The sequence below is a fragment of the Zea mays genome, chromosome 6, assembly GCF_902167145.1.
Source record: "Zea mays cultivar B73 chromosome 6, Zm-B73-REFERENCE-NAM-5.0, whole genome shotgun sequence".
In the NCBI taxonomy this organism is placed as follows: Eukaryota; Viridiplantae; Streptophyta; class Magnoliopsida; order Poales; family Poaceae; genus Zea; species Zea mays.
The window spans coordinates 121,193,518-121,218,937 of record NC_050101.1 but is presented as its reverse complement, the minus strand read 5'-3'; the positions used below and the strand labels follow the sequence as shown (position 1 = coordinate 121,218,937).

Here is a 25,420-nt window from a genome sequence, read left to right as displayed (position 1 = left end):
ACACCTTCTTCACAATCTTCTTGAAGAGTTCAATGGTGTTGCACCACCAAGACATTTAGGAGATGAGAACTTCTAAGAGTAACAAGTCACTGACCTTGCTTGATGATCTCGCTAGTGCTCCAAAGCTCAAACAATTTATGCAATGCACTAGGATACTCACAATCTCACTAGGAATCAACCACTAAGCAATGTGAGTGAGAGAGAGAAAAGAGAAGCCTCAAATGTGGTCACAAGTGATTCAAATGGCCAAAAATGAGTGCCTAGCCCCGAGCACCATGTATGTATAGGCCTTTCTCTAGAACTAGTTGTCATAGTACCTTTTCATGAACATTGGTCATCCATGGTACAAGACCTGAATAGTCCGCACTTGAATTCCAACGGCTATAAATGCATGTTAGAGCATTCAAAAACTAAAATAGCGAACAATCCATGAACCAATGGCGGACAGTCCGTCGTTCAAAACCTTCACAACACAATTGATCTAACAAACTACAAACCGAGAAGAAAAAGACCTACAAATAGTCTGTGCCTAGACATAGATAGTTCGTCGTTCACCATAGGAAGACAAAGAACTTGTCTAGTTTCTGCCTTGTTGTCCACATACAACGGCGAACAATATGTGCCTTAGGGGCGGATATTCCATCATGGACTTTCCAGGTCCTTGGTAGAATTGGACATGTTCTATCAACTTTCAACAGTTATAGCCAAGGATAGTCCACGCCCCAAGAGCGAAGTTTACCATCAACTTTCAACAGTTATAGCCAAGGACAGTCCACGCCCCAAGAGCGAAGTTTACCGTAGACTTTCATGACAAAATTACACATGTTTTTCCACTTTCATGAGTTATATTGACGAACAATCTGTGCCTTAGGGGCGGATATTCCATCGTGGACTTTTCAGGTCCTTGGTAGAATTGGACATGTTCTATCAACTTTCAACAGTTATAGCCAAGGATAGTCCACGCCCCAAGAGCGAAGTTTACCATCAACTTTCAACAGTTATAGTCAAGGACAGTCCACGCCCCAAGAGCAAAGTTTACCATAGACTTTCATGACAAAATTACACATGTTTTTCCACTTTCATGAGTTATATTGACGAACAATCTGTGCTCCAAGGACAAACAGTCTATCGTACCAATTTTCATCACTCGTTTTTAAAGATATTTTTCACATGCTTTATTTGAAATTCACAAGGTTTTTGGCACTCTTGCAAATGTATAAACTATATAAGCAATGACGCACTAGAGACCCCGTCAAGCAAGATAATTAATGTCTCTTGATAGTATGACTATCTAGTCTACAAATCTGGTCAATTTTCAACTTCGAATCATCTTTTGACCGGTAAAACAAAAACATATTGTTATACATTTGCCGTAAACAATCCAACCGCCATAAGCATAGGTACTAGTACCTTCCTTAAAAGTGTTCATCTTTATACCATCCTACTTTCACATTCCTTCATGAAATCGTTAGTTCACGCATAATATCATTAATTACCAAAACATCAAACAAGAAGGGAAAACTCACATCTATAATTGTAATGAAATCAACATGCAAATTGAATATGACATGCTAGTGAAGAGTAGCCTATGGAAATATATGGGGGCTGTTGACTTGTTGGTATGAGAAACCTCAATGGTTTGGTACATCATAATACCATTCTACAAAATTTACTCAGATGACACAAATCCTTGTTTTTATACTGAATACTCTGTGCTTATTAGTATGAGGAATGACTGAATGAAGCAATAGTGGACCAACTCGTCCCATTCCTCCAACCAAACACCCAATAGACACACCAAATAAAGCACAAAACAGAGATATTATGTGAACATATCACTAAAAGATGTTGAAACTGGAAAACAAAATGAACCTTATGATGGCTAGTTTCCAGTACAAGCAACAAAATTACAAAAATGTTATAGTCCTTGACAAAGAAAGAGGATGTGGGTTAGATATTTAAATCCAACCCCCAAAAGTGAAACCCATCAAACGCAGTTTCCAATGGAACTGCTCAAAAACATACGAGTAATCAAACTGGTGCAAACATATAGCAATACTTGCAGTATGGCTATTAATTATATCCATGAACACACTTATTAGCTGCATGTTCTGTTTAGCCTTTCAGGTACTATCATTATTTCTTTTTTGTTCTTGTTCGCACCATCAGAGCACTAGTGACTCTTGGTGCCCACATCCATCAGATCAACCCTTGGCGTCTGCGCACCCAGCATCCATGGGAGCAATGGCTACCTCCTCAGTTGACACTACCAAACCACACCATGAGTATCTGCTTTCTTCCCTGACACAAGATCCCCATCCTTTTGAGGCCCATCTTCTGTCAAGTCCCTAGACACCTCAAGTGCAGTTTTCACAGACTCAGTTTCAAAAGGCCTGGCCTTCCTTGGCCTCCCAGGCCCTCTCTTAATCCCCTTTAATGCAGTATCCCTGGTTCCTGCAGACCACCCTGCCGATGGATTCTTCTTTCTTGGCCTCCCACGCCCTCGCTTCTCCACCGATGCAGCAACTTGGGTTTCTGCAGTTTCAGTTTCCAATGGCCTCTTTCTAGGTCGCCCACGACTCCTCTTCTCCATCAAAGGAGTAGTAGCAAGGGATTGCAAAATCATAGCTTCAACTTCATTTTGCACAGGCCCAGTTTGGTCTACAGCTTGTGCAGGCAGAGCTTCATGCCGACCCTCAGTCATCTGTGCAACTTTCAAGTCCCCAGTTTCAGATGTCTTCTCCTTTCTTGGCCTCCCACGCTTAGCAGCCCCTGCTTTTGCAGTTTCGATTTCCAACGGCCTCTTTCTAGGACGACCGCGGCCTCTCTTCTCTGTCAAAGGAGTACCCAAGGATTGCAAATCCCTATCTTCTACTTCATTTTGGACAGCCCCAGCTTGGTCTGCAGTCAGAGCTTCACGTTGACCCTCAGTCATCTGCGAGGCTTTCATGCGGCCACTTTCCAATGCCTTCTCCTTTCTGGGCCTCCCACGCCCTCTCTTAGTCAATGAAGCATCCACGGACTGCACAGATTCAGGTTGCATCTTCTCTTTCCCAGCAACCACAACCTTAGGTGGGCGCCCTCTTCCCCGCTTCGCACCAACCAAACTGTTACTAGAAGCAGATATGTTCATGGAGGAACCACGCAAAGCACTGATATCAACAGCAACCTTGGGCAGCCGGACAGTCTCACTCTTACCACTGTGGGACATGGTAGCAGGTGTCGGTGAGAGAGGAGTGGTATTCCTCTGTGGTTGTCCACCAGCAGGTCCCTTCTCAGCTCCCACCAACGGCGCCACAGCGGGGTAGGCACTCTTGCGCGGGCGTCCGCGGCCACGCTTGACCCCAGACGGAGGTGGTAGAACAACAGCTCCCAGCAGCTCGGAAAAGGAGGAACGCACAGGGACAAGGGCCTTCCGAGGACGTGCACGGCCCGTCTTGATCCCAGATGGAGGCGGTGGATCAATCCCTCCCAGCAGTGGCGAAGAAGAGGAAGGCGGAGGGACAAGGGCGTCCTTCCGAGGGCGTCCACGCCCCCTCTTGACCCCAGATGGAGGCGGCGGAACACTTGCTCCCTGTAGCGGCGAAGGGGAGGGGGAGGAAGCCACCGGGTCCTGGGCGCTCTTGCGTTTGCGTGGGCGTCCACGCCCTCGCTTGGCGTCCTGAAACGCCGGGATCGAAGCGGAAGGGGCTGAATCTGCGTACTTGCGAGGCCGCCCCCGACCACGCTTCTGCCCCGGAGCAGGGTTGGGGTTGGGCGGGATGTTGGAGCCTCGCCCCTGCCGCTGAGCGGCGGTGGAGACGAAGTAGTTGCCAGAGACGAGGCGAAGTTGGCCATGGGACTTGAGGCTGCGGAGATGGACGGAGAGGAGGGCATCGTGGCGCGAGTGGAGGCCGGAGAAGTGGTCGGCGATGTAGGTGGCGATGGCGCTGCGGCTCGACCCGCTCGGGTCCCGCAGCTCCGTCAGCGCCTGCATGATCATCTGCGGGCGCATCCAACCCAAATCATCGATCGAGATGCAGCAGCAAGATTCAATATTCACTCCAACGAACCGAGGAGGGAGACGGGGAGCGGCTATATTACCTCCTTGTATGTCGGATGGGGACGGCCGGCGGAGGGTGCCGCCGACGAAGGCGACGCGACGGCGGCCACCATTTCGTCTTGCCTCCGCTACTGCTGTTTCTTTTCTCTCGTTTTTCCCCCTACTACAATACTGGGGATTGGTGAATGGGGAATTGGGGATCTCCTGACTGCGTGAGGGATAGGGAAGCGGGGAGAGGGTGGGTGATGCGGGTAGGCGAAGCCCCCCGATGCCGACAAGGGCATCAAACCAGGTTCGTTGGATGCAGCACGTGCAAATCGGTGCCCGTAGCCTGGCGTTTGCGTTTCCCGCGAGCCTCGCGCGCCCGCTTGGCCTGTGCATGAGGTGAGGTGAGGTGAGGTGAGGTGAAGGTGAGACTCATTAGACTGAAAAATATATGTATATGATAAATTTAAAATAAGGAATAAGATATAAGATAAAATATAATATTCTGCTGGAGATAGTCTGTTTGTGGGGAATACGGATGGCTCCAAACTGAATCAGAATTGTTAGGAAAGCGTAAACGATATAAGTTAGAGTATTTTCTATTTATGCTATTATAAAAATTTATAGTTTATATAAAGTGTTGAGCACCAAAATTGAGTGCGGACGGCTCTAAGGTCGGACTGTCCACCGTAGCGGCCAGGACCATCCGCGTGTGCGCGGAATCAGTTAGGGTTTCAGATTTCTTATTGAGAGCGGACGATGTTCGATAGCGGAGTTGATGTTATGGTCGGTGTGACGAACCGTAATGATGGAGTGCATTCTATCGAGATTTTATATAGTGTGCGACCACTGACACATTGCTTTCTTCCAAAAGAAGGTGCATCTTGTTGGCTGGTTTCTCAACAGTCAAACAAACTGGCACTAAAATACCACAGAGATATGGGATGGGATAGGGGCCTGCTAGAGATAGCCTTAAAAAACCCCACGCGTTGGTCGTAAACAAATTGATCGAGCAATTAAATTTAGATGAAAAATAGATTAGGAAGAAAATGTGGACGATGTTGGGGAGGAGTATTGTACTCCCTCCGTTTCGTTTTAGTTGTCGCTGGATAGTACAAAATTGAACTATCCAACGACAACTAAAAAGAAACAGGGGAGTATCATTTTTTAAGAACTATGTAACTTTTTCATTTTTTTTCATTCTTTTTTTGACTTCTGTAGTTTTTTTCTTCATCACGTGGTCAGGTGATTTTTTTTTCCTAAACAAAATGTCATGTTTCGTTTTAAATAAAAATTTCTAAAATAAAAGTTGATGGAGCGATGATATAGGTGTAGGTTGCTGATAAAGGCTATGCACAGAAGAGCTGACCACGATTGATAGCGCAGTTGATATTATGGTTAGTAGCTCATGTGATGAACGGTAAGGATAAATGTATTGTAGGGGCGGACCTAGTGAGGGCACAGGCCCTCGCTCATTTCTTTGTTGTAAGTAGTGTAGTCTAAAATTTTACATAAGGTTCCATGCTCAGTCAAGTATAGATAACATCACTTTGATGTTTGGATGCTCGTCTTTATAAGTGTGTCCTCGCTCTTATTTTGTTCTGGATCCGCTCGTGTATGTTGTATCATGCTTTTAGATAGCGTGCGGGCACTTGCTTCGTTCCAAAAGAAGGTGCATCTTGTTGACCAGTTTCTCAATCATGCAAGCAAACAAACTGGCACTAGAATACCAAACCCATCACGTTCACCAGTCATACGATAGAAATAATGATCCAAACAAACTGTCATGCATTATGCATGCAAAAACCTGGCCTAGGAAAGTCTGGCTGCCGGATTTCATCTTTTGCTATCCAGAAACATGAACCAATCACACCCAAGGTGACTGGTTTCGGATAGAGCTCATTGGTTCCACCTCGGTTGGATTTTGCTTCCCTGGTGTTGCTGGCCAGAGATTGTGGTGACGCTATTGGGACCTATGTGTCTCCGGCTCTTTCTCCGTCACGGCGTCGTCTTGGGCAGTGTTGACCTGAGGCTGTTGGGATTTTGGCCGCCAGGGTTGAGTTCACCGGTGTTTATAACATTGTGGAACAAGGCATACAGTAGAAATATTTTGGGGGCTCCAGGTTTCACGAGGGTTGTTGCTCTTGCTCGTCCTTGCGTCGGCGGCAAGGGCAATTCTAGGCTCAGGTGTGCCCAGGGTGGCGGGGTCCATTTCCAGAATCGCTGTTGCAGGATTGCAGTTGCACATCATTCTAAGTTAGCCCTAAGTTAGCTTTGTTTGTTTCTTTCTACGGTTATATAATTTAGCTTATGAATTATACAAACACATAATAACACGTTGTTGGATTATCGTAATCTATGTATCTAGATTATATGTTTTTGATGGAAGGGGAAACCCCTCTATTTCATTACGAAATAGAAACAAACAGAGTTACCGATGGAAACATCCAAGGAGCTAGCTGAGGAGCCGCCCATCACACAGACAAAAACATCAGCTTTAAAGTCGAAGACTGAACAAGATTAAAACCTGACCACGCCACACATGCGCCGGAATAGAAAATGCCAGACTATCAAAAGGCCTAGAACTGAGCTAGCTACAGCGAACTACATAAACCGACACAAGCTTTTTGGTAACTCCAAGCTTTGATCATGCCAAAATCCTCCTGGATACCAGAGCCCAGCCTCTCGCCCGATCCAAGAAGTCAATTGTCGTCCTTCGAACCCGGTGGCTTCCTTCCAGCAGCCTCTTTCTTGTTGTCTTGGTCTGCAGCACAGCCCAATAGTCCATCCAAAAGTAACAGAGGTAAATCACATTAGTGGGATCAGAAAGGACTTTGTTATCAAAACAAGAATTGTTTCTCGTCTTCCAGATAGCCCATAAAACAACCCCACAACCCTAGCATCAATTTTCGGTCATATTTTTTTTAAAAGAACGGGTCCAATTACCAAAAAGATGGTCCATATTCTTCGGCATAATAGGAAGGTTAAATGCAATTTGAATAATGCTTCAGATGTAAATTACGACCGAACACTCGAAAAAGAGGTGTTGCACCGACTCACTGATGCCACAGAAACAGCAGTCAGTCGAGCCTACCCATCCTCTTTTTCTAAGATTTTCTTTGGTAAGAGCAACTCCAGTAGTTCTCTAACAGACTTCCTAAATCAACAATTTAAGTAGTTAACACAAAAACTCATCTCCAACAGTTCTCTAAATGAACTTTCTAAATTTAACAACTTCTCATCTAACCTTATTTCCTCTCTACATTTGGCAACCATTTAGCAACTCCCTAAACAAAAATGTTTACTGTATTATGTAGATAATGAAGGTAATTGATTACATTTGTGACTTTATTTTTTATGTGGATAGATACAAAACAATACTACAACCTATATTTAGAGAACTATTGAAGAACTCACATTTTTTTTACTCCAAAAGTTATTTAGCAACTTCTTAAATCTGTGATTTAGAGAGCTAAAATTTACATAACTATTGGAGTTGCTCTAAGGATCTTGTTTCTAACTGACAGCCAGACAAAAAAATTAATCTTTTGTGGAAGTTTAACTTTCCATAAAAACCTGAAGGGAACTTTAATAGAGTTGCATCTGAGCTGAGAGTAAACTGACTTGACAGTAAAGCCTTTGGCACTGAGAGTCCAGATGGTCTTATCCAAAGAATTGGATAGACCGATGTTCTCACAACACGATTTGAGGTTTTCAAACAACCTTGCAGTCTCCACCAAAATTCTCCTTTTAAATTTTAGGTTAGACAGATCATTTTGAAGAGCTTTTTGGACTGAAATATTTTTATCAAAGGATAACTCACATAACCTCTTAAACTTATCCGAAAAGGGTACATCTCCACACCAAACATCATACAAAAACTAGTATTTTTACCATTACTGATGATCTTTTTTGCTGAACCGAAGGAAATGTTCCTTCACATCCATGAGGCCCTTCCAAAACCATGGGTCATTAGGTTTTTTCTTCACCAACACCAAAGGCAGATTTTTAAGATATTTTCCCTTCACTATCTGTTGCCAAAGACTCTCAGAAGATTCCAGCCTCCAAAGCCACTTAACCAACAAACTAATATTCATACATACGAGGTCTAGCAAACATAGACCCCCCAGATCTTTTGCTTGACAAACCAAATCCCAATCCACTAAGTGATACTTTTTAGTGTTTAAACCACTCTGCCAAAGCATCATTGAATGCTGCCATTTTTAGCTTTCCACATCTCTAGCTTTTTTCCCTAGCTTTTCTTCAACTAGAAGCCACCGAGAACTACAAAGTTTTTTGGAATCGATAGGAACTACCAAATATTTCATAGGGAGCTCCTTGAAAGGACAAGTGAAAATGGCAGCATTCAGGGATCTGTAAGATTCAGCTTCACCAAAACAGTAGAACTCACTTTTGTGAAAATTGATTTTTAAGCCCGACATGTGTTCAAACAAGATCAAAATAAACTTCAGATTTCTAGCCATAGTAAGGTCATCTTGAAGCAAAAAAAAATGATGCCGTCTACATATTGCAAGATAGCCACCCCTTTGTCAACAATATGGGGGATAAGACCTACCAGCAAACCTTCATGCTGGGCTTTTTTAACCAGGTTAGAAAGGCCATCCGCAGCCAGAGGAGAGGGGAGAAGGGGTCACCTTACCAAACCTCTTTGTGAGGGAAGAAAAACGGACCCGTTGTCTCTTTGGTTCTCACAGCTACCTTTCCTTCTCTCACTGTTTTCATCATCCAATTGCATCAAACATCCCCGGCCCCTTTTGCAATCAGAAAATGTCAATTAACCGTTGTATCTAGATTATACAATCCATCTAATAATATAAGTTGTTTGTTTATCTCTTAATTTATTTAAGCTAGATTATATAAAATAAACAAATAGTGACATGGTGCTTCTCCTCGGCATGGAATCCATCTACGTCAAGTATATAGGCTCCCAAGTGACAAGTTCAGCTATTAGCTATTTTTAGTAATTAGTTAATAGTTAGTTAGCTATTTATTAGCTAGCTAATTTTACTAATAATTTTTAGCCAACTAATTATTAGTTCTAGTGCATTCAAACACCCTTAAATATAGCTGATTTGTGCGTTGTCTTGGAATGTTTTGTAACTTTAATATAGCCATGTACTTACTCAAAACACATTCGGCTGAGTTAAACAATCGGCTAAGATTTCTATTCTGATAGAAGGGTCTAAATGGCGTGTGGTAGTATAAGCTTTGTTCAGATCTAAACACTCTTAGTGTTTAATACACGGTGTTTAATGCGCTAGAACTAATAGTTAGTTAGCTAAAAATTGTTACTGGAATTAGCTAGCTAACAAATAGCTATCTAACTATTAACTAATTTACCAAAAATAGCTAATAGTTGAACTATTAGCTAGGGTGTTTGGATTTCTCAACTAATTTTAGCCACTAACTATTAGCTCTAGTGTATTCAAACACCCCCTAAAACTAATAATTAGCTGCTAAAATTAGCTGAGACATCCAAACAGTCTAGCTAATAATTCAGCTATTAGCTACTTTTAGTAAATTAGCTACTAGTTACATAGCTGATTCAATTAGTAATTTTTAGTCAACTAACTATTAGCATTCAAACACTCCTAAACTGACAAAAATCGAATTGGATTAGATTGCTTGAAGCTCAAATACTAATCTATAACACATTGACACACCATGTGCCCTGAGCAAATGAGATAATATGACTACCACGCCAGCAACAATTGACAAGTGGAGAGCGAACAGCTCCGACCAAATCATACATATATACATGTCCAGACAGAATCTAGTAGCGTAATCAAGAAGAGAAACTGAACTACAGGAAACTGGATTCTACACCTGAAACACAGCGTCATCTTGGCGAATGATTTACAGGAAGTGTAGCGTTGATGTGAAAGCTGTCTGATCATAGGCAAAGCTTTCTTCTCAGATAGATTAGTTAAATAAACATCTCCAGACCTAAGCGAGTTTGACAATCACATTGAATAGTTCAACAACTAGACATAAATTGACACGACTGAATCGTGCAAACCCCCACAATCCCCTTCACGCCGTGTTAGGTCTGTCAGTTAGCAACCACGAGGTCGGGTCGGGTTGATCAGCCTACAAAATAACATCCCACCTATGTATCCAGCTATGTACTCCATCAACCGCATCTGCAAAAGAAATTTAGCTTTAGTAGCAGGTAAACGGTTTCTTACTTTCATACAATCAGAATTATGCAAATATTCCAAAGGTATAGCTAGGATTATCTGAATACAGGCTTTGAACGAGTTGTTTTCACTACAGTTGGTAACAGAAAATAAAATGCCAGTATAGAGTATTGAAGGGAATTGAGTACAGAAAATAAAAGATCTTAATTAGACCTTGGATCGGAGGGAATTGAGGTGGATTAAATCCCTTCATATTTAATTTTGACTACGAAGGGATTTATTCCCCTCCAATCCCCTTCTCCACTCCTAAACGAACAAGCCCTTAGGCTCTTAAAAAATCATAACATAACTAAGAGTGCATGTATCGTGTTTGTCACTACTCGCAACGAATGTTGTAGCATATGGAAGCAGCAAATTTTGTTTCCATTGAGCCTTATTCAAGCATGTGATCATCACTAATTTGGTTTTTGCCTTTTGGGTAATAAAAATTACTCCAAGAAAAGGCTCTAATAAAAACCACCCTTTTTTGCTAACGGTTTTACTGAAGCATGTGAAATGTACTACAGATTTTTTCCCTGAAACACAAAATTGCTATGATTTGTAGAAATTTATAGAAACTAAGTAGGCCAAAATGGCAGCTTTTGTCAATCAGAAGTCACAGCAGCACAAGTTTTAACTAAAAGAAGTGATCGTCTTATAAAGTTTCATCTAGAAAATGGTTACTAATCAAAGGGGCAACAAAATCAAGCAACAAATGATGCAACAATGCAAGGTTATGCAGAACCAATGAAAGAATGATCAGCAAAAAGCACAACAAAATGCACCACAAAAACAAGTGTCATGCAACCTTGCTTTAGCCACCAGATATCCTCCAGACTTATTCATGTAGCAAATCAATACTAGCTCATTTGGTATAGAGACAAATTCAGGTGCTTTTAGAAACCCCATGGTTACCCATCCAAAAAGGAAAAAGATACCCATGTTGCTAAAATTATCCGCAAATGCTTTCAGATGGAGTACCGCACTAGTTAAGGCTCAATTCAAAGATTTAGGAAAATTCCATGACTGCTAACTGGAAGCTACCAGAACATTACACTGAAAGATTCCTGAAAAACAATTGTGTTATCACTGTTTTTTATAATAAAAACATTGTTTCCTTTAGTACTTGATATCTCCTATCAGATTCTACCTGATTCTCTGCTGACCAGGCAACCTGGAACAGACAGCAAATCCAGCCCTAGGCGTCTGAAATCCAAAGCCTAGATTTTCTGCATGGATCAGGCAGAATGGCCAAGGTCGGTACAAAACAGGCCCAAAGTTCCCATATAATCCATTATTTTGAACGTCTTCAAGCCTGGTGCAGTGGTGAGAGCTGTCTCACCGAGACCGCAGGTTCGAAGCAGCCTCTTCACGTTTGCGGGAAGGCTTGCCTCAATGTATCCCTTCCCAAGACCACAACCCCAATCATGTAAGAACCTCCGGAAGTGGATCTATCCTTTTGGCTACTTGCCCTACATGTAATACTTTTTTTCTTTTTCAGCATTCAATAAATACTAGATGCTCTACATGTAATACCCCAGTGTAACACCCATGATGAAGAGCAAGGTGCCCATTGCTTTAATTGACAAGGGGACAACCATCCATGGGACCCAGGTGGAAGACATGTGTATATGTTCCAAGAGTCTGGACGGTGAGAGCAAAAAGAAAGAATATAGAGAAATTAAAGAAACAGAACAGACAGGAAAGGAAGGTTTCTTCCTCGTGTATCTAGATCATCTAGCCTCTGATTTCATGTCTTTTTTTTTTGGCTACTCACATCGTCAGATTGATCTCAACAGCAACCATGAGTGTGGCAGGTGATATCAGAGGCTAGTCTTCTTTGATGCCGTCAATTACGCAATGACTCCTTTCTGGTGTGGCGACATGCAGTGCATCAGATTCCTTCAGCCATAAGTTGTGATCCCACGGCAATCGGTTGATTTATGGTTTGTCCTCCATTTGAGTGCATTCCTGCATTCCTCTAATTCCATGTTTGCGATTGTTTCGGCCTAAGGGCGATTGTATTTATGGTCATGTTTTGTTTTGGATCAGAGAAAGGTGAACAAAGCACAACTCCACACAAAGCTTAATCTAGACAGGCATGGAAATCCAAATCTTAGAAACCGAGAACTGGGAACATGGCCATGTTCCTCGTTTCGGAAACGTGGGAACAATCTCGTTCCCATAGTGTTAAATCCTAGTTTTAGAAGTGTACCACGTACCACGTTCCCGTTCCTCGATCCCATCGATCCGAGAACCTAGTTACTAAGATCCAAATGTTCTCGAGAGGAAGTACTGCCCACATTATGGATGCTGTAAAAATGATATTCTCTAGATAAAGGGGGAAGTGTTGAAGTATCTAAAGATTTCCCAGGCAGTAAAGAGGAACTTGGTTCGGAGTTCAGACCTCACCAATGGCATATAGTTAGAATTTGCTGAACAGGGCAAGCCAAAGTAGCAATACATGATAAAATGAAAGAAGAGTACAACCAACTGGCTTAGCTACACCAAAACCATGGAAATGCGGATTTGCAGGTAGGTCAAAATGCCCCCTCATGGGATGGGCATTACAGATGAGATGGCTTTGCATGGAGATAACCAGGCCAAACAGACCGCGGCTAAGGTTGAGGGGCACGAGAGGGCCGGCCGGGGCCTTACCCACGACCACGCAACAGGGAAGGGTTTTCCTTCTTAATTCTTGCTTCCTTAGATTGATGCATCTCCTCTCTTTATATAGAGGGGCTTATTTGGCCCCTAAGGGCTTGTTTGGTTAGAAGAGAATTGGAGGGTATTGAGGGAGAAATGAACTAATTTCCCCCTCAATCCCCTCCAGTCCCCTTTTAGGGCTAATTTGGTGACCAGGGATCACGGGGGGATTGGAGGGGATTGAGGGGAAAATTGTTCATTTCCCCTCGATCCCCTCCAATCCCTCCGTGATCCCCTTGTCACCAAATCAACCCTTAAGTTTTAACCAAACAAGCCCTAAGAAAATCTCCTAACCAAATTACTCAACTTATCTCTTTTCTTATCCTAACTAACCAAATCAATTTAAGTTATCTATTCCTTATCCTAACCAATCAATCTAACATATCTCTTTCCTTATCCTAACCAAATCAACCTAACTTATTTCTTCCCTAAGAAACCAAACCAATCTACGCATTATTCACAAGGCACTGTTTACACTTATCCGATAAATAAAATAGGGAATCAATTGTCACTGATCTCATTCTCCACCACAGCCAACCCCACATCAAACAAAGAGTACAAAAGGAGACAACACACACAACAAGGAGGGAGAAATCACAGCCATGTGACTTATCTAAATATTATGGAGGATGGAACTCCCTGCATTTGGCAACTCAGATAATAAGTGGTAGAGACCAAAAGGTGAGCTGCCAAAATGTGGAGACAGCGGGTCTATTGTGAATCCATTAAGAAAACAAACTGGATGGTTGACTGCCATACAATAGAGGGCATCCATAATTTCCCATGGAATAGATGACATGTCAAGAAAACAAACTAGATGGTTGACTGCCGTACAGAGGGCACGCCATAATTGTCAACGGAATAGAATACATGTCAACCATAATATAGTTTGCCTTGTCTTTTCAATGTTGCAGAGTCCAACCAATTAGCAACCTTTCAAAATCAAATGTCTAAGCCAAGATTGTCCGTCAGGGAGAACCCAAGGCAACATACAAGCACAAAGTCCATTTTTTTTATTTAAAAACCACAAAGGTATGATGCCTTAAGGATTCTCCCACACAAGTAGAACCTCCAAATGCCTAAACATGATTGATGCAGTTACCTACACAACTTGAACTATAGTTGTGCACATAAAACTATTAGGATACATGTGTCATCTGCACCATCAGTGACACCACCCTTTCATGCTCGTTGACGAAGTCCCAGACCTGCAGAGCAGGCCAATGTCAACTCTGGCGAGATGTTCAACCCGATTGTCCAATAGGCAACGATTCTGTTGGAAACTGAACCCATGCCCCTAACCAGGGATGGGGAGTAGTATTAATAGACTTAGTAATTGGGCCAAGCCCATTACAGTGAGGGGTAATGCAGTAATTACATGGGGAACACCCCGAACCCTAGAATCCTAGATGGGTAGTCTAACACCCCCCGCAGTCACAACTCTATCCTGTACAGATGTTGAGACTGGATCGAAAGTCTAAGAATACACTCGACGGTAGTCCCTTGGTGAAGATGTCGGCGAACTGCAGCGTGGTGGGGACGCTGAGAACCCGAACGTCACCGGCAGCGACACGCTCGCGGACGAAGTGTAGGTCGATCTCTACGTGCTTCGTGCGCTGATGTTGCACGGGGTTGGTGGAGAGGTAGACCGCACTGACGTTGTCGCAGTAGACGAGTGGTGGCGCGCTGAAGAGGACTGTGGAGCTCGTGGAGGAGCTGGCGCAGCCAGGAGGCCTCTGCCACACCGTTGGCCACGACACGGTACTCGGCCTCAGCGCTGGAGCGAGAGACGACGGGCTGCCTCTTGGCGGCCCAAGAGACGAGGTTGGCGCCCAGGAACACGGCGTAGCCGGAGGTGGACCGGCGCGTGTCGGGACAGCCAGTCCAGTCAGCGTCGGTGTAGACCACGAGCTCCGACGTCGGGGATGGGCGGAGTAGGAGGCCGTAGTCGAGGGAGCCGCGGAGGTAGCGCAAAATCCGCTTGAGCGCAGTGAGATGGGGCTCCCGCGGAGTGTGCATATGCAGGCACACCTGCTGGACGGCGTAAGCGATGTCGGGCCTGGAGAACGTGAGGTACTGGAGCGCGCCGGTGAGGCTCCGGTATGACGTCGCGTCATTTAGCGGAGAGTCCTTTGGATCAATTTGGCATTCACCCTCTCGCTCTCGCTCTCGGTCTCGGTTTGTTCCTATTTCTAGTTTTTCTTTTTCTTGCGCTGCGGGAAGTATGGAAAAACAGGACGAGAGCAGCATAATCGTTAGTTAGGGGTAAGAGGGGAATCTTATGTCCATATTATCTAAAAAATATATGAGTGTTAAGCTTGTGCGCGTTGTTATTTGTTGTTTATGTGAGGCTGCATGCGCTTGTTATTTGTTGTTTATGTGAGGCTGCATGCGAATGATTAACTCGTGTCTTTATGTCCATGTGAGAAGGCTAATAAATTATCTCTTTTCTTTGGTCCGGGAAAAAGGAAGTAAGACCCTCGAGACGAGAACTACATATGGTCTGATACTGACTTCCTTGAAAAGTATTTATAGAAAAAGATATAGTTTCTATTTGCCCAGGGAGCAACAAGAAAGGTCACGGGTAAAGCACTCTAAGGTTCCATTTTGGATTGTCTGGTAGGGATATTGGCTACGAGACCTACTATGAAAGTCTGGATACCAGGAAAACGAGCGAAATTGCTGACTCGCTCCTAGGAAGCTTCCAAAGTTTTTATTACAGGGTCTAAGAACAGCAAATGGGAAGTTCTCCTCACACTCACTCCTCTCATTTATATCCTTATTCATGGCTACCATCTATCTTAAAAGCTACTGCTGTGACACTCATTTTCTAATTAATTTTAAAACTAGGTAGGCAATTTACGCACTTTTCAATGAAGAGTGGATGATCTGCCAGCTCTCGCGGAAAGATGTCAAAGTTCTTGTGAACCCCCAATTCTGCAGTGGAATGAGATAAAGCAGCCCAAAGGTCCACCGGGATTTCATCTAAACTCCGTGCCGTGGTGCACATTAGCAGAATACATTCCGCTTCGAAAGAGCCTTATACTTATACATAGACGGAAAAAAGAAGAAGAGGGAGACGGCGACCGGAGGCCCGTCGTCCTCAGAGAGCTTCGCCTGAGTGTCGACAGGCGTGGAGCAGGGCTTGCAGTCAGACATGCCAGCCCGCTCCAGGATGTCGATGACGTACTGGCGCTGGTGGAGGAAGAGACTCTGAGGCCGACGTTCGGCGGTGATGCCGAGGAAGTGGTGTAGGGGCCCCAGGTCCTTCATCGCAAACTCCCGCTGAAGGGCGACGATCGTGCGGTGTAGAAGGTCGGCGGTGGATGCCGTGAGCACAATGTCGTCGACGTAGAGCAGGAGGTAGACGGTGTCGTCGCCGCGCCGGTAGATGAACAGGGACGTGTCCGACTTGGCCTCGACGAAGCCGATGGAGGCCAGGTAGGAGGCGAAGCGACTGTACCAAGCCCGTGGCGCCTGCTTGAGGCCGTACAGGGACCTATTCAGCCGGCAGACCAGATCCGGACGGTCAGCGTCGACGAAGCCGGTGGGCTGGCTGCAGTAGACAGTCTCCGTCAGAGTGCCATGGAGGAAGGCATTCTTGACATCGAGCTGATGGATCGCCCAGTCGCGGGAGAGGGAGAGGACGGCGCGAATAGTGGCGAACTTGACGACAGGGCTGAAGGTCTCGTCGTAGTCCACTCCGGGGCGCTGGGTGAAGCCCCGAAGGACCCAACGGGCCTTGTAGCGATCGAGGGAGTCGTCCGAGGTCAGCTTGTGGCGAAATAGCCACTTGCCGGTGACCACGTTGGTGCCTGGAGGACGCGGCACCAGGTCCCAGGTGTGGTTGGCCAAGAGGGCCGCGTACTCCTCCATAGCACGACGCCAATGTGGGTCGGCGAGGGCGGTGCGAACGGAGGAGGGTACCGGGGAAGCGTCGGGTGGAGTGCCAGACGTAGCAGCTGCCAGGATTAGCCGGTCGACGGGGCGGAGAACGCCAGCAGCGCGCCGAGTCACCATCGGGTGGACGTGCCCGGGGTCGCGGTGGATGGCGACCGGGTGGTAAACAGACGACTCGGAGTGAACCGCCGGAACGTCGGGAGTGGATGGTGGGGCCGGCTCGCGGCGGAGATAGACGACGGCAGGTTCGGCGAACCGGGCCGCGCTCGTCGACGGGCCCGAGTCGAGGGGCGCCGAGGTAGTGGCGTGGCCGCGGCGATGGTAGACGAGTGCGGGGTTGGCGAAGCGAGCCGGAGTCGACGGGGCCGAGCGTGGCGCAGGCGGGGTCGACGGGGCCGCGCGTGGCGCAGGCGGGATCGACGGGGCCGCGCGTGGCGCAGGCGGGGTCGACGGGGCCGCGTGTGGCGCGGAAGAGGTCGTAGTGGCTGCACGAGGAGCAGGTAACGACGCAAGACGGGGAGCCGGAGGTGGGTGAGGAATCGGATCGAACTCGAGGAGGGAGTCAAGATCGGTGGGTGGGGTGGAGCCAGCAAGGGGAAACACATCTTCGTCGAAGATGACATGACGAGAGATGATGATGCGGTGGGAGGTGAGGTCCAGACACCGGTACCCCTTGTGGTCAGGGGAGTAGCCAAGGAATAGACAGCGGGTGGAGCGAGGAGAAAGCTTATGTGGAGCGGTAGCGGAAGTGTTAGGGTAGCAGGCACAGCCGAACACGCGAAGGTGGTCATAGGAAGGGGCTGTGCCGTATAGGGCGAAGTGAGGGGTAGGGTGGCGCACCGCCTTCGAGGGAAGACGGTTGAGGAGGTGGGTGGCAGTGTGCAGGGCCTCTGCCCAGCAGCTGGCAGGGAGAGACGCCTGGAAGAGGAGGCAGCGGAGCATATTAGTGGTGGTGCGGATCATGTGTTCGGCTCGGCCGTTCTGTGCAGAGGTGTAGGGGCACGAGAGACGCAACTGGACGCCATGAGTGAGGAAGAAAGAGCGAGAGGCGTTGTTATCGAACTCGCGGCCATTGTCACACTGCAGAGCACGGACCGGGCGACGAAACTGAGTGGATACCCAGGTGAAGAAGTGTGTGAGGGTGGTGAATGTGTCCGACTTCAACCGAAGCGGGAAGGTCCAGAGAAAATGGGAAAAATCATCCAAAATCACCAAATAGTATTTATAACCAGAAAGACTGAGTACAGGAGAGGTCCAAAGATCACAGTGAACCAGGTCAAAAGCCTGCTCAGCCCGAGAAGAAGTAGTAAATGGGAGACGAGTATGTCGGCCTAACTGACAAGCATGACAGAGACCCTCAAAATGTCCCCTACTACATGAAGGATCTAGACTACTGGTAATCTTGGTCATGACGTCGGGTCCACGATGGCCGAGACGACGATGCCATGTGGTGGAGGAGGTGGTGGAGACCAGGACAGGGGGTGGAGACACGCCGGCGGTGGAGGGCTGGAGTGTGTAGAGCGGCCCCGAGCTGTCACAGCGGGCGAGAAGGGTCCTGGTGGCCAGATCCTTCACAGAAAAACCAGAGGGGTCAAACTCAAGGGAACAGGAGTTGTCAGTGGTGAATCGACGAACAGAAAGAAGATTGTGAGTGATGTGGGGAGCTACGAGAACATCGTTGAGGTAAAACGGCCCAGGGAGAACCGAGGCACCTACTGAGGTGACTGGCAGAGTGGAACCGTTTCCAACGACGATCGAGGATGGGTGAGAGGGGAGAGGGGGATGAGAGCGAGAGAGCGTGCATGTTGTGGGAGTGGTGTGGTACGAGGCACCGAAGTCGATCACCCAGTCGGAGGGGGGTGGGGTCATCGCCATGGTGCTGAAGGCAGCAGCGAGGGAGGCGTTGTCCCACCCACCGGCCGGCAGGGACCAAGGCGTCGAGGTGTGGGTCCCCGGGGGCAGGAGCGCGGGCGGGGCCTGGGGCACGACGGGGACACCGTAAGGAGGCGCGCCGTAGTGAGGTGCAGTCAGGAGAGCCGGCGCCGGAGGACGGGAGGCACTCGGTGCCTGGCCCGGCCACATGGCGATGGTCCCGGTCCAGGGGTTGTAGAATGACGGCCACGCGTGGCCGCCACCCCGGCCGGAGGGACCACCACGAGAGGAGCCGCCACTCCCACGGCCGCCCTTGCGGGAGCGACGACCCCCGTCGGTCGTGGAAGTCGGACGAGGGGCCGCCGGGACGGCGGGTGGAGGGCGGGTGGGAGCCCCGGTCGACGGAGGACGGGTGGCCTGGCCCCCTGAAGGTGGCAGACCGCTGGTAGGGGTGCTGTAGAGAGCCGAGGCAGGAGTGGGTGCCTCATTCGCCATGGTGAGCTCCTCAAGGAGAAGCTCGTTCCACACGGCGTGGAAGGTGGGGAAGGGCACGCTTCGCTTGATGAGAGCCTTCAGGTGGCCGTAGCGAGGGCTGAGGCCACGCAGGAGGTTCAGCACCAGGGTACGATCGGCAACTGGCTCGCCGAGATCACGGAGAGAGTCAGCCAGGCCCTTCATCTGGCGGCAATATTCACCCACGGAGAGGTCCCCCTGAGAGAACAGGTGGAACTGGGCGTCGAGGTGGAGCGCCCGCGCATCCCGATTCCCGAGGAACTGATCCTCGAGAGCGAGCCACGCCTGGCGCGCAGTGTCCGCCTGGTCGCGGATGATGTCCTGGAGCTCAACGGTGATGGTGCCGTGGAGCCACGAGAGGACAACGTTGTCCATGAGGCACCAGGGGCGAGGCGGCGGAGCGTCGTGGTCGATGAGGACGTGGTCGTCGAGGACGAACCTCCGCAGCGTGAGAAGGACTTGTCCTCGCCAACGGGGGTAGTGGGGAGACGCCGGATCCAACACCACGGACACGAGAGCCCGGATGTTGTGCAGACCTGCGGCTTGAGCGTGGAGAGCAGCGATGAGGTCGGCGTCGAGGTCAGAGGCGAGGGGGTCCTCCGGGGGTTCCACAGGGGCGACCGGTGGGCGGCCGAGGAGGCGCTGCGTGGTGGCCATCTGGGTGGTCAGAGCGGCACCCAGGGCACGCTCACGCTCCAGGGCGAGGGAGGCGGCGCGCTCACGCTCCCGCGAGGCCATCACAGCCGCCTGGATCGTAGCGAGGGTGTCGCCGAGTGTGGAGTCGGTACCGGGGGGTGCCGCGAGGGCAGGAAACCCCGATGGAGAGCCTCGACGGTGGGCCGGGGAAGAGACGTCGCGGATGGGTCGTAGGCCGACGATGTAGGGAGCCTCGGCATCGGCCACGGAGCGGCCGGGGCCCATGGGGTGGGTCTGGCCGGTAGCAGGAAGGCCCAGGGAGGTGACGCCGGCGGCCAGGGAAGCGGGGGCCGCGCCCAGGCCCACGGTGTGCGGGGGGGTCCGCCATGGGCAGAGGGCGCGGCGGCGGGCAGCAGAGGGCTGCAGAGGGGGAGGAGGGCGCGCAGGCTGGGGCGCGACCCGCAGGGAGGAGAGGCGCGGCTGGCACTTGACAGGGCGCGCAGGCTGGGCGGCAGCTGGCACTTGACAGACGCGCGGATCCGGCGGGTGAGCACGCCGGAGATGGAGGGCGCGGCCGGGGAGAGGTGGGAAGCAGAGATGGCGTGGACGGGGCTGCTCGGCGCGCGACGGTCGGCGGCTGGAGACCGGCGGCCGTCGCAGGGGAGATGAGGGAGAGGCGCGGACGTTGGCTGGGGGCCGGTGGCCGACGCAGGGGAGAGGAGGGAGAGGCGCGGACGTCGCAGGGGAGAGGAGGGAGAGGGGCCGGCGGCGGGGGCCGGCGGCTGCAGGGGAGGGGAGCCCCCTGGCGGCTGCGCAGGGGAGAGGATGCCCCTGGCGGCTGTAGGACAGGAAACAGAAAACCTAAACCTAGGCTTTGATACCATGTTGGAAACTGAACCCATGCCCCTAACCAGGGATGGGGAGTAGTATTAACAGACTTAGTAACTGGGCCAGACCCATTACAGTGAGGGGTAAGGCGGTAATTACATGGGGAACACCCCGAACCCTAGAATCCTAGATGGGTAGTCTAACAGATTCGCACCGCCCTATTCATTAGCTGGAGGCCTGGACATGAAGAACACCTTCCTCCACGGCCACCTCAAGGAGGCCATCTACTGACAGCAATCGTCCGATTTCATCGACCTGCCACGCCTAACTATGTCGGTCTCATGCAGAAGTCCTTGTATGGGCTCAAGCAGGTGTCCTGGGCTTGGAACCAACGCTTCAACATATACATTTACAACATCGGCTTCACTACGTCCAACGGTCCAAGTCTAACACAGCTTTGTTTGTCTAAAAAACAGAGATCGTGTCGCATACCTACTCTTTGTCAATAACAATAACATCATTCTCACAGCATCTTCTAGTGATCTACTCCAACCCATCACGACATGTCTCCACTCGAAGTTCACCATGACATATCTTGGCACCCTCCACCGCTTCCTCGCCATATCCGTGATGCGCAACAACTCAAGGTTTTTCTTGTCGCGGTCAGCGTGCTGGTATGTCAGAATATGACCCCATTGCCAGGCCTATGGGCAAGCAGGCCAAGTTGCCTGCCACCGCAGGCTCACTGATTGTTAACCCTTCTGAGTACTACAGCCTTGTCAGTGCTCTCCAATACCTCACCCTAACGCGGCCTGACTTAGCATATGATGTTCAACAAATGTGCTTGTTCATGTATGATCTCATGTACCACCCCTATGCATGGCTATATATATGAAAAGAATCCCCCCCCAATAATGGGTGTGTAGTGATTCCCCAATACCTTTCTATACTAACATGTATAGTCGTATACAACATATTAGATATGCATACTTGACTAGTTCTTTCAAACACTGCAACCAGATCAAGAATAGATTGTTGGCTTGAAGTATTCGTGCTTGGTTGGAAAAAAAATACACAGATGAGTTTCACTCTTTGACTTCAATTAATTATGAAACTTGTGCCAATTTAGCTCATTGAATTCTTTGTTATTCATATTGATTGCATGCTAACTTGCTGAAAATCCAATTATAAGTACAATATTCTGCTTATCCATATAGACTACCTAACATCCACCTACTACACACCACCAAATCACCTAACTGGCACCTAGCAAATTTTTTAAAACTGATTATGCTAGAAGTATCACCTTTTATTGCGTTCAAAAAAAAGAAGTATCGCCTTTATTAGTAAAAACAATAATAATGTACCATGTTAAAAACATTGGTTTGAGTCATCAATCCAATACCTAACATGTCCTACCAATACCATGCCAAAATAGTAATTAATAAACTTTTCTGGTTAAGAATGGTGGTTTTGCCATCGAGGGTAAAACTGGGAAGGGAAATAAAGCAAACTGCAAAGATAATTCCACATGTTAAGTAGAATAATCACAACAAGCATGCTATCATTTCAAAAAAAACACATAAAAAATATTCAATGTGTTAATATGCAATGAAACACATTAAACGTAGCAGGTATTCAAGCATATAAGCTACCACATAAAAGTTATGAAAATGTGCTAGTCTTATTGGGCACTCAGAAATAAAACAGCTAGTTTACAGTAGATGGTAGAACTGGGATGAGAAAGAAACCAAACTACAAACACAATTCTACTCAACAAGAGTAAACCAGACAGGCATGCAACCCGTTTACTTTTTGAATGAATAAAAAAGATGAGGGAGCATGGCAACCAACTAATTTAAGCATAACCTTGTGGCTTATTCAACGATAAACTCGTTATGAATAAAAAATGCAACCCAATTATCCATGGCATGGCAAGCTGAACTCTAGAAGATTGACAACTATTCTGAACACTAATATTGTGATACAGAAACTTGACCTCAATAGTTGCAGAAACAAACACTTGCCATATATATGAATATGTCCTGGCCTATTTTACTAAGAAAGCTAGAGCTTTAGATTCTGGAAGGAACAAAAACAACCAAACAGTTCCACTATGTAATCAAAAGAAGACTAGATAATCCTTGCGAAGAAAAGACAAGATAAGCACGGTGTAACTATGAAAATGAAAATTTAGTCAATAACCATAAGACTCCAAAAAAAAGAAAAAATCTGGAAGAAAACCGCTAATTTTCCTTCAAACAAAAATCATGCTACAAACATTGCATGGTAAATGTAAAAAACGAATGACATAGCCTAACTTCTTAAAAGTATGTCAAATTTCATAATTTTGTGCACTTTGAGACAAAAATTGGCTATTATGCCATGAGGCTAGAGGACGGGAAAGATACTAAATTGTCAACACAATCAAACCTCATGACTTATGTAAATCAAACAAGCATGATTCTTTTCGATAACTAAATCCGCAAATTAATAATCCATAGTGCATGCCAATTTCCGATGTAAGTTTAACAGCATTTGCACCCTGATCCAATTGTAAACTGATGATAAGCAAAAGAGCAGCCTAATTAGTCCAAGCAATTGAAACAGCAGAAATAAATCGATCTCTCCCACAGATAACAGAGAATGATAAAATCTGTACCCAAGCTAAGGCCCTAGGCCTTTGATGGCATCGATGAGTAGGCCATAGACCTCCTTTTCCAGATCATGTCGGCGCATCTGCATGCGCATATCTGCCTCAAGCTGTCGCCTCCATTTAACCTCAACCACACTAGCTTGCTGCGACCCAAGTAGCACCAATCCCTTCTCCAGTGACACACCTGACATGGTCTGCCCGTTCAACCTCCAGTACTCTCCAAGCACCTCCTTAACCATAGGAAGCTTCACGGACCCCTCCCTATCTTCGTCAATGAATCCCTCATCGGGATCGGTGGTCTCCTCAGCCGTCACGACGGCGTTCTCTTCAGGGCGCGTGAGCTCGGCGCCCCAGAGGGCTGCGCCCAGGTCGCGCAGCCGGTGCTCGTGCGCGGTACTGGAGTCGCCCAGCACGGAGTGCTGGAACTTGCTCTTGAGACGCTTGAGCTTGTAGTACACCTTGGCCTGATCGAGGTGCGGCGCGAGGGAGCCCCTGATGGACTCGAACAGTTCGCCCATGTCCGGGAGGCGCGGCGCGATGCCAGTGCGGTCCTTGAAGGCGGCAGCGCCCGTGAGCAGCGCGACCTCATCGACCTCGCTCCAGAGCTTCTGGACGGCGCCCGCACTACCACGCCCCCCGCCGGACGACGGGGCCGAGGCGGCGGGGACCGAGGCCATGGCCGTGGCGAGCGTGGCAGAATCCGGGAAGGAGCGGTTCGGCTTGCGGTCGCTCTTGCGCGAGGGCGCGGCGGAGCCGTGGTCCGCGGCGCGCTCGCGACGGGAGCTAGGGTTAGGGTTCGGGGAGCGGCCGCGGGACTTGGAGCGGGAGGTGCGTTTCTTGGAGCGCGGGGTGGAGGCGCGGAGGCGCGCGGCGGCAGCGGAGGCGGAGGCGGCTTCGTCCATGGCGTGCGGGGTAGGCCGCTTGGAAGGCATCGGCGTTGTGGGGGCGAGGGCTCGGCAGGCGGGCGATTCGAATTTCGGTGTGTATATCGAGAAATCGGAGAGCAGATGGGGAGCCGAGGCGGAAGGGGAAGGCGAGTCCAGTGGGCAGTGGCGTAGGCTGCAGCACTCTCCACTCCGGAGCTGATATGGGTACGGTTTCTTCGTGGGTTTTCGCGACCCGTCGGCACGCCAGTAAGGCAGTACTGATTTTAGGGCCTGTTTGTTTACCCCCAGATTATATAATCTGGATTAAATAATCCTAAGAGGCAAACAAACAGTCTAGCTTATTTGCCCAGATTATATAATCTAACCTCTTGGATTATGATAATCCATAAGCAAGTGAGAAGGTGCTTATTTCAGATTATTTTTTTCCCACTTCCCCACTACCCTTTCAAGTTTCCTAGAAATTACCCATCATTGCCATTATAATCTACCGAATCGTTTTTGCGCCTATCGGATCGGAGAAGCCCGTCGCCCAACAGAAACACGCCAGATAATCTGGGTAAACAAACATGACTACTCAGATTATATAATCCAAATTATATAATCCAGATTATATAATCCTCCAAAAATAATCCAGATTATATAATCCATTGGGGTAAACAAACAGGCCCTTAATAGACTTGAAAAGGTTGAGGTTGCCTTGACTTCATCTTTTGGTGCAGATGTTGGTCCTAGGGCAATAGACCTTGCCATGAGAATTGCCGAAAGGAGAGGCGAAGAACAAGATTGAAGAAGAAGAAAATGATCGATGGAGACCAAACGACGAATCCACCTCTTCATAAGGTTCGTCGTTCAAATCCACTTCTCATATGTGCTTTATCACTAATGGGAGTGACAGTGAAAGCAAAAATGAGGAGGAGGGGGAGCATGAAAGTGATAGTGAATATGAGGATGATCTTCAACAATTCTTCGCTCAACTAAGCAAGAAAAATTGGATGAGCTTGCTAAAACTCATGAAAAGAGCAAAAGAATAAAAAGAATGCTTCATAAGCTAGAAAACTTCCTCATCAGAAAAATCGAAGACTTAGAGAAGTTGACCAAAGAGAATGAGAAGCTAAAGTGCTCTCATGATGATTTGGTCCAAAGGTATGAAGACATTTCAATTGAGCAAATTAGAGCTGCTAATCATTCATCTTAT

The 25,420-nt window shown here is 47.9% G+C and overlaps 2 protein-coding genes across 4 annotated transcripts; both read right to left on the bottom strand.

Annotated features, from left to right (window-relative positions):
* Positions 1–1,753: 1,753 nt before the first annotated feature.
* LOC100286130 (DNA-binding protein) lies at positions 1,754–4,326 on the bottom strand. The gene is made up of 2 exons (NM_001159018.2): positions 4,084–4,326; positions 1,754–3,982 (listed from the first exon to the last, which is right to left on the bottom strand). The coding sequence occupies exons 1-2, from the start codon at positions 4,153–4,155 to the stop codon at positions 2,267–2,269; spliced, it is 1,788 nt and encodes a 595-aa protein (NP_001152490.2). The 5' UTR covers positions 4,156–4,326; the 3' UTR covers positions 1,754–2,266.
* A 5,399-nt stretch (positions 4,327–9,725) lies between these two features.
* LOC103629895 (STOREKEEPER protein) lies at positions 9,726–24,414 on the bottom strand. 3 transcript variants are annotated; one of them, XM_008650991.4, is made up of 2 exons: positions 23,345–24,410; positions 9,726–10,191 (listed from the first exon to the last, which is right to left on the bottom strand). In XM_008650991.4, exon 1 carries the CDS (start codon positions 24,268–24,270, stop codon positions 23,350–23,352), a length of 921 nt encoding a protein of 306 aa, XP_008649213.1. In that variant the 5' UTR covers positions 24,271–24,410; the 3' UTR covers positions 9,726–10,191; positions 23,345–23,349. The 3 variants fall into 3 exon arrangements, with proteins under 3 accessions (XP_008649213.1, XP_008649214.1, XP_020395036.1); XM_008650992.3 differs by lacking the exon at positions 9,726–10,191 and adding an exon at positions 13,739–14,141 and having other exon boundaries at positions 23,345–24,413; XM_020539447.2 differs by lacking the exon at positions 9,726–10,191 and adding an exon at positions 23,124–23,243 and having other exon boundaries at positions 23,345–24,414.
* Between the last annotated feature and the right edge of the window lie 1,006 nt (positions 24,415–25,420).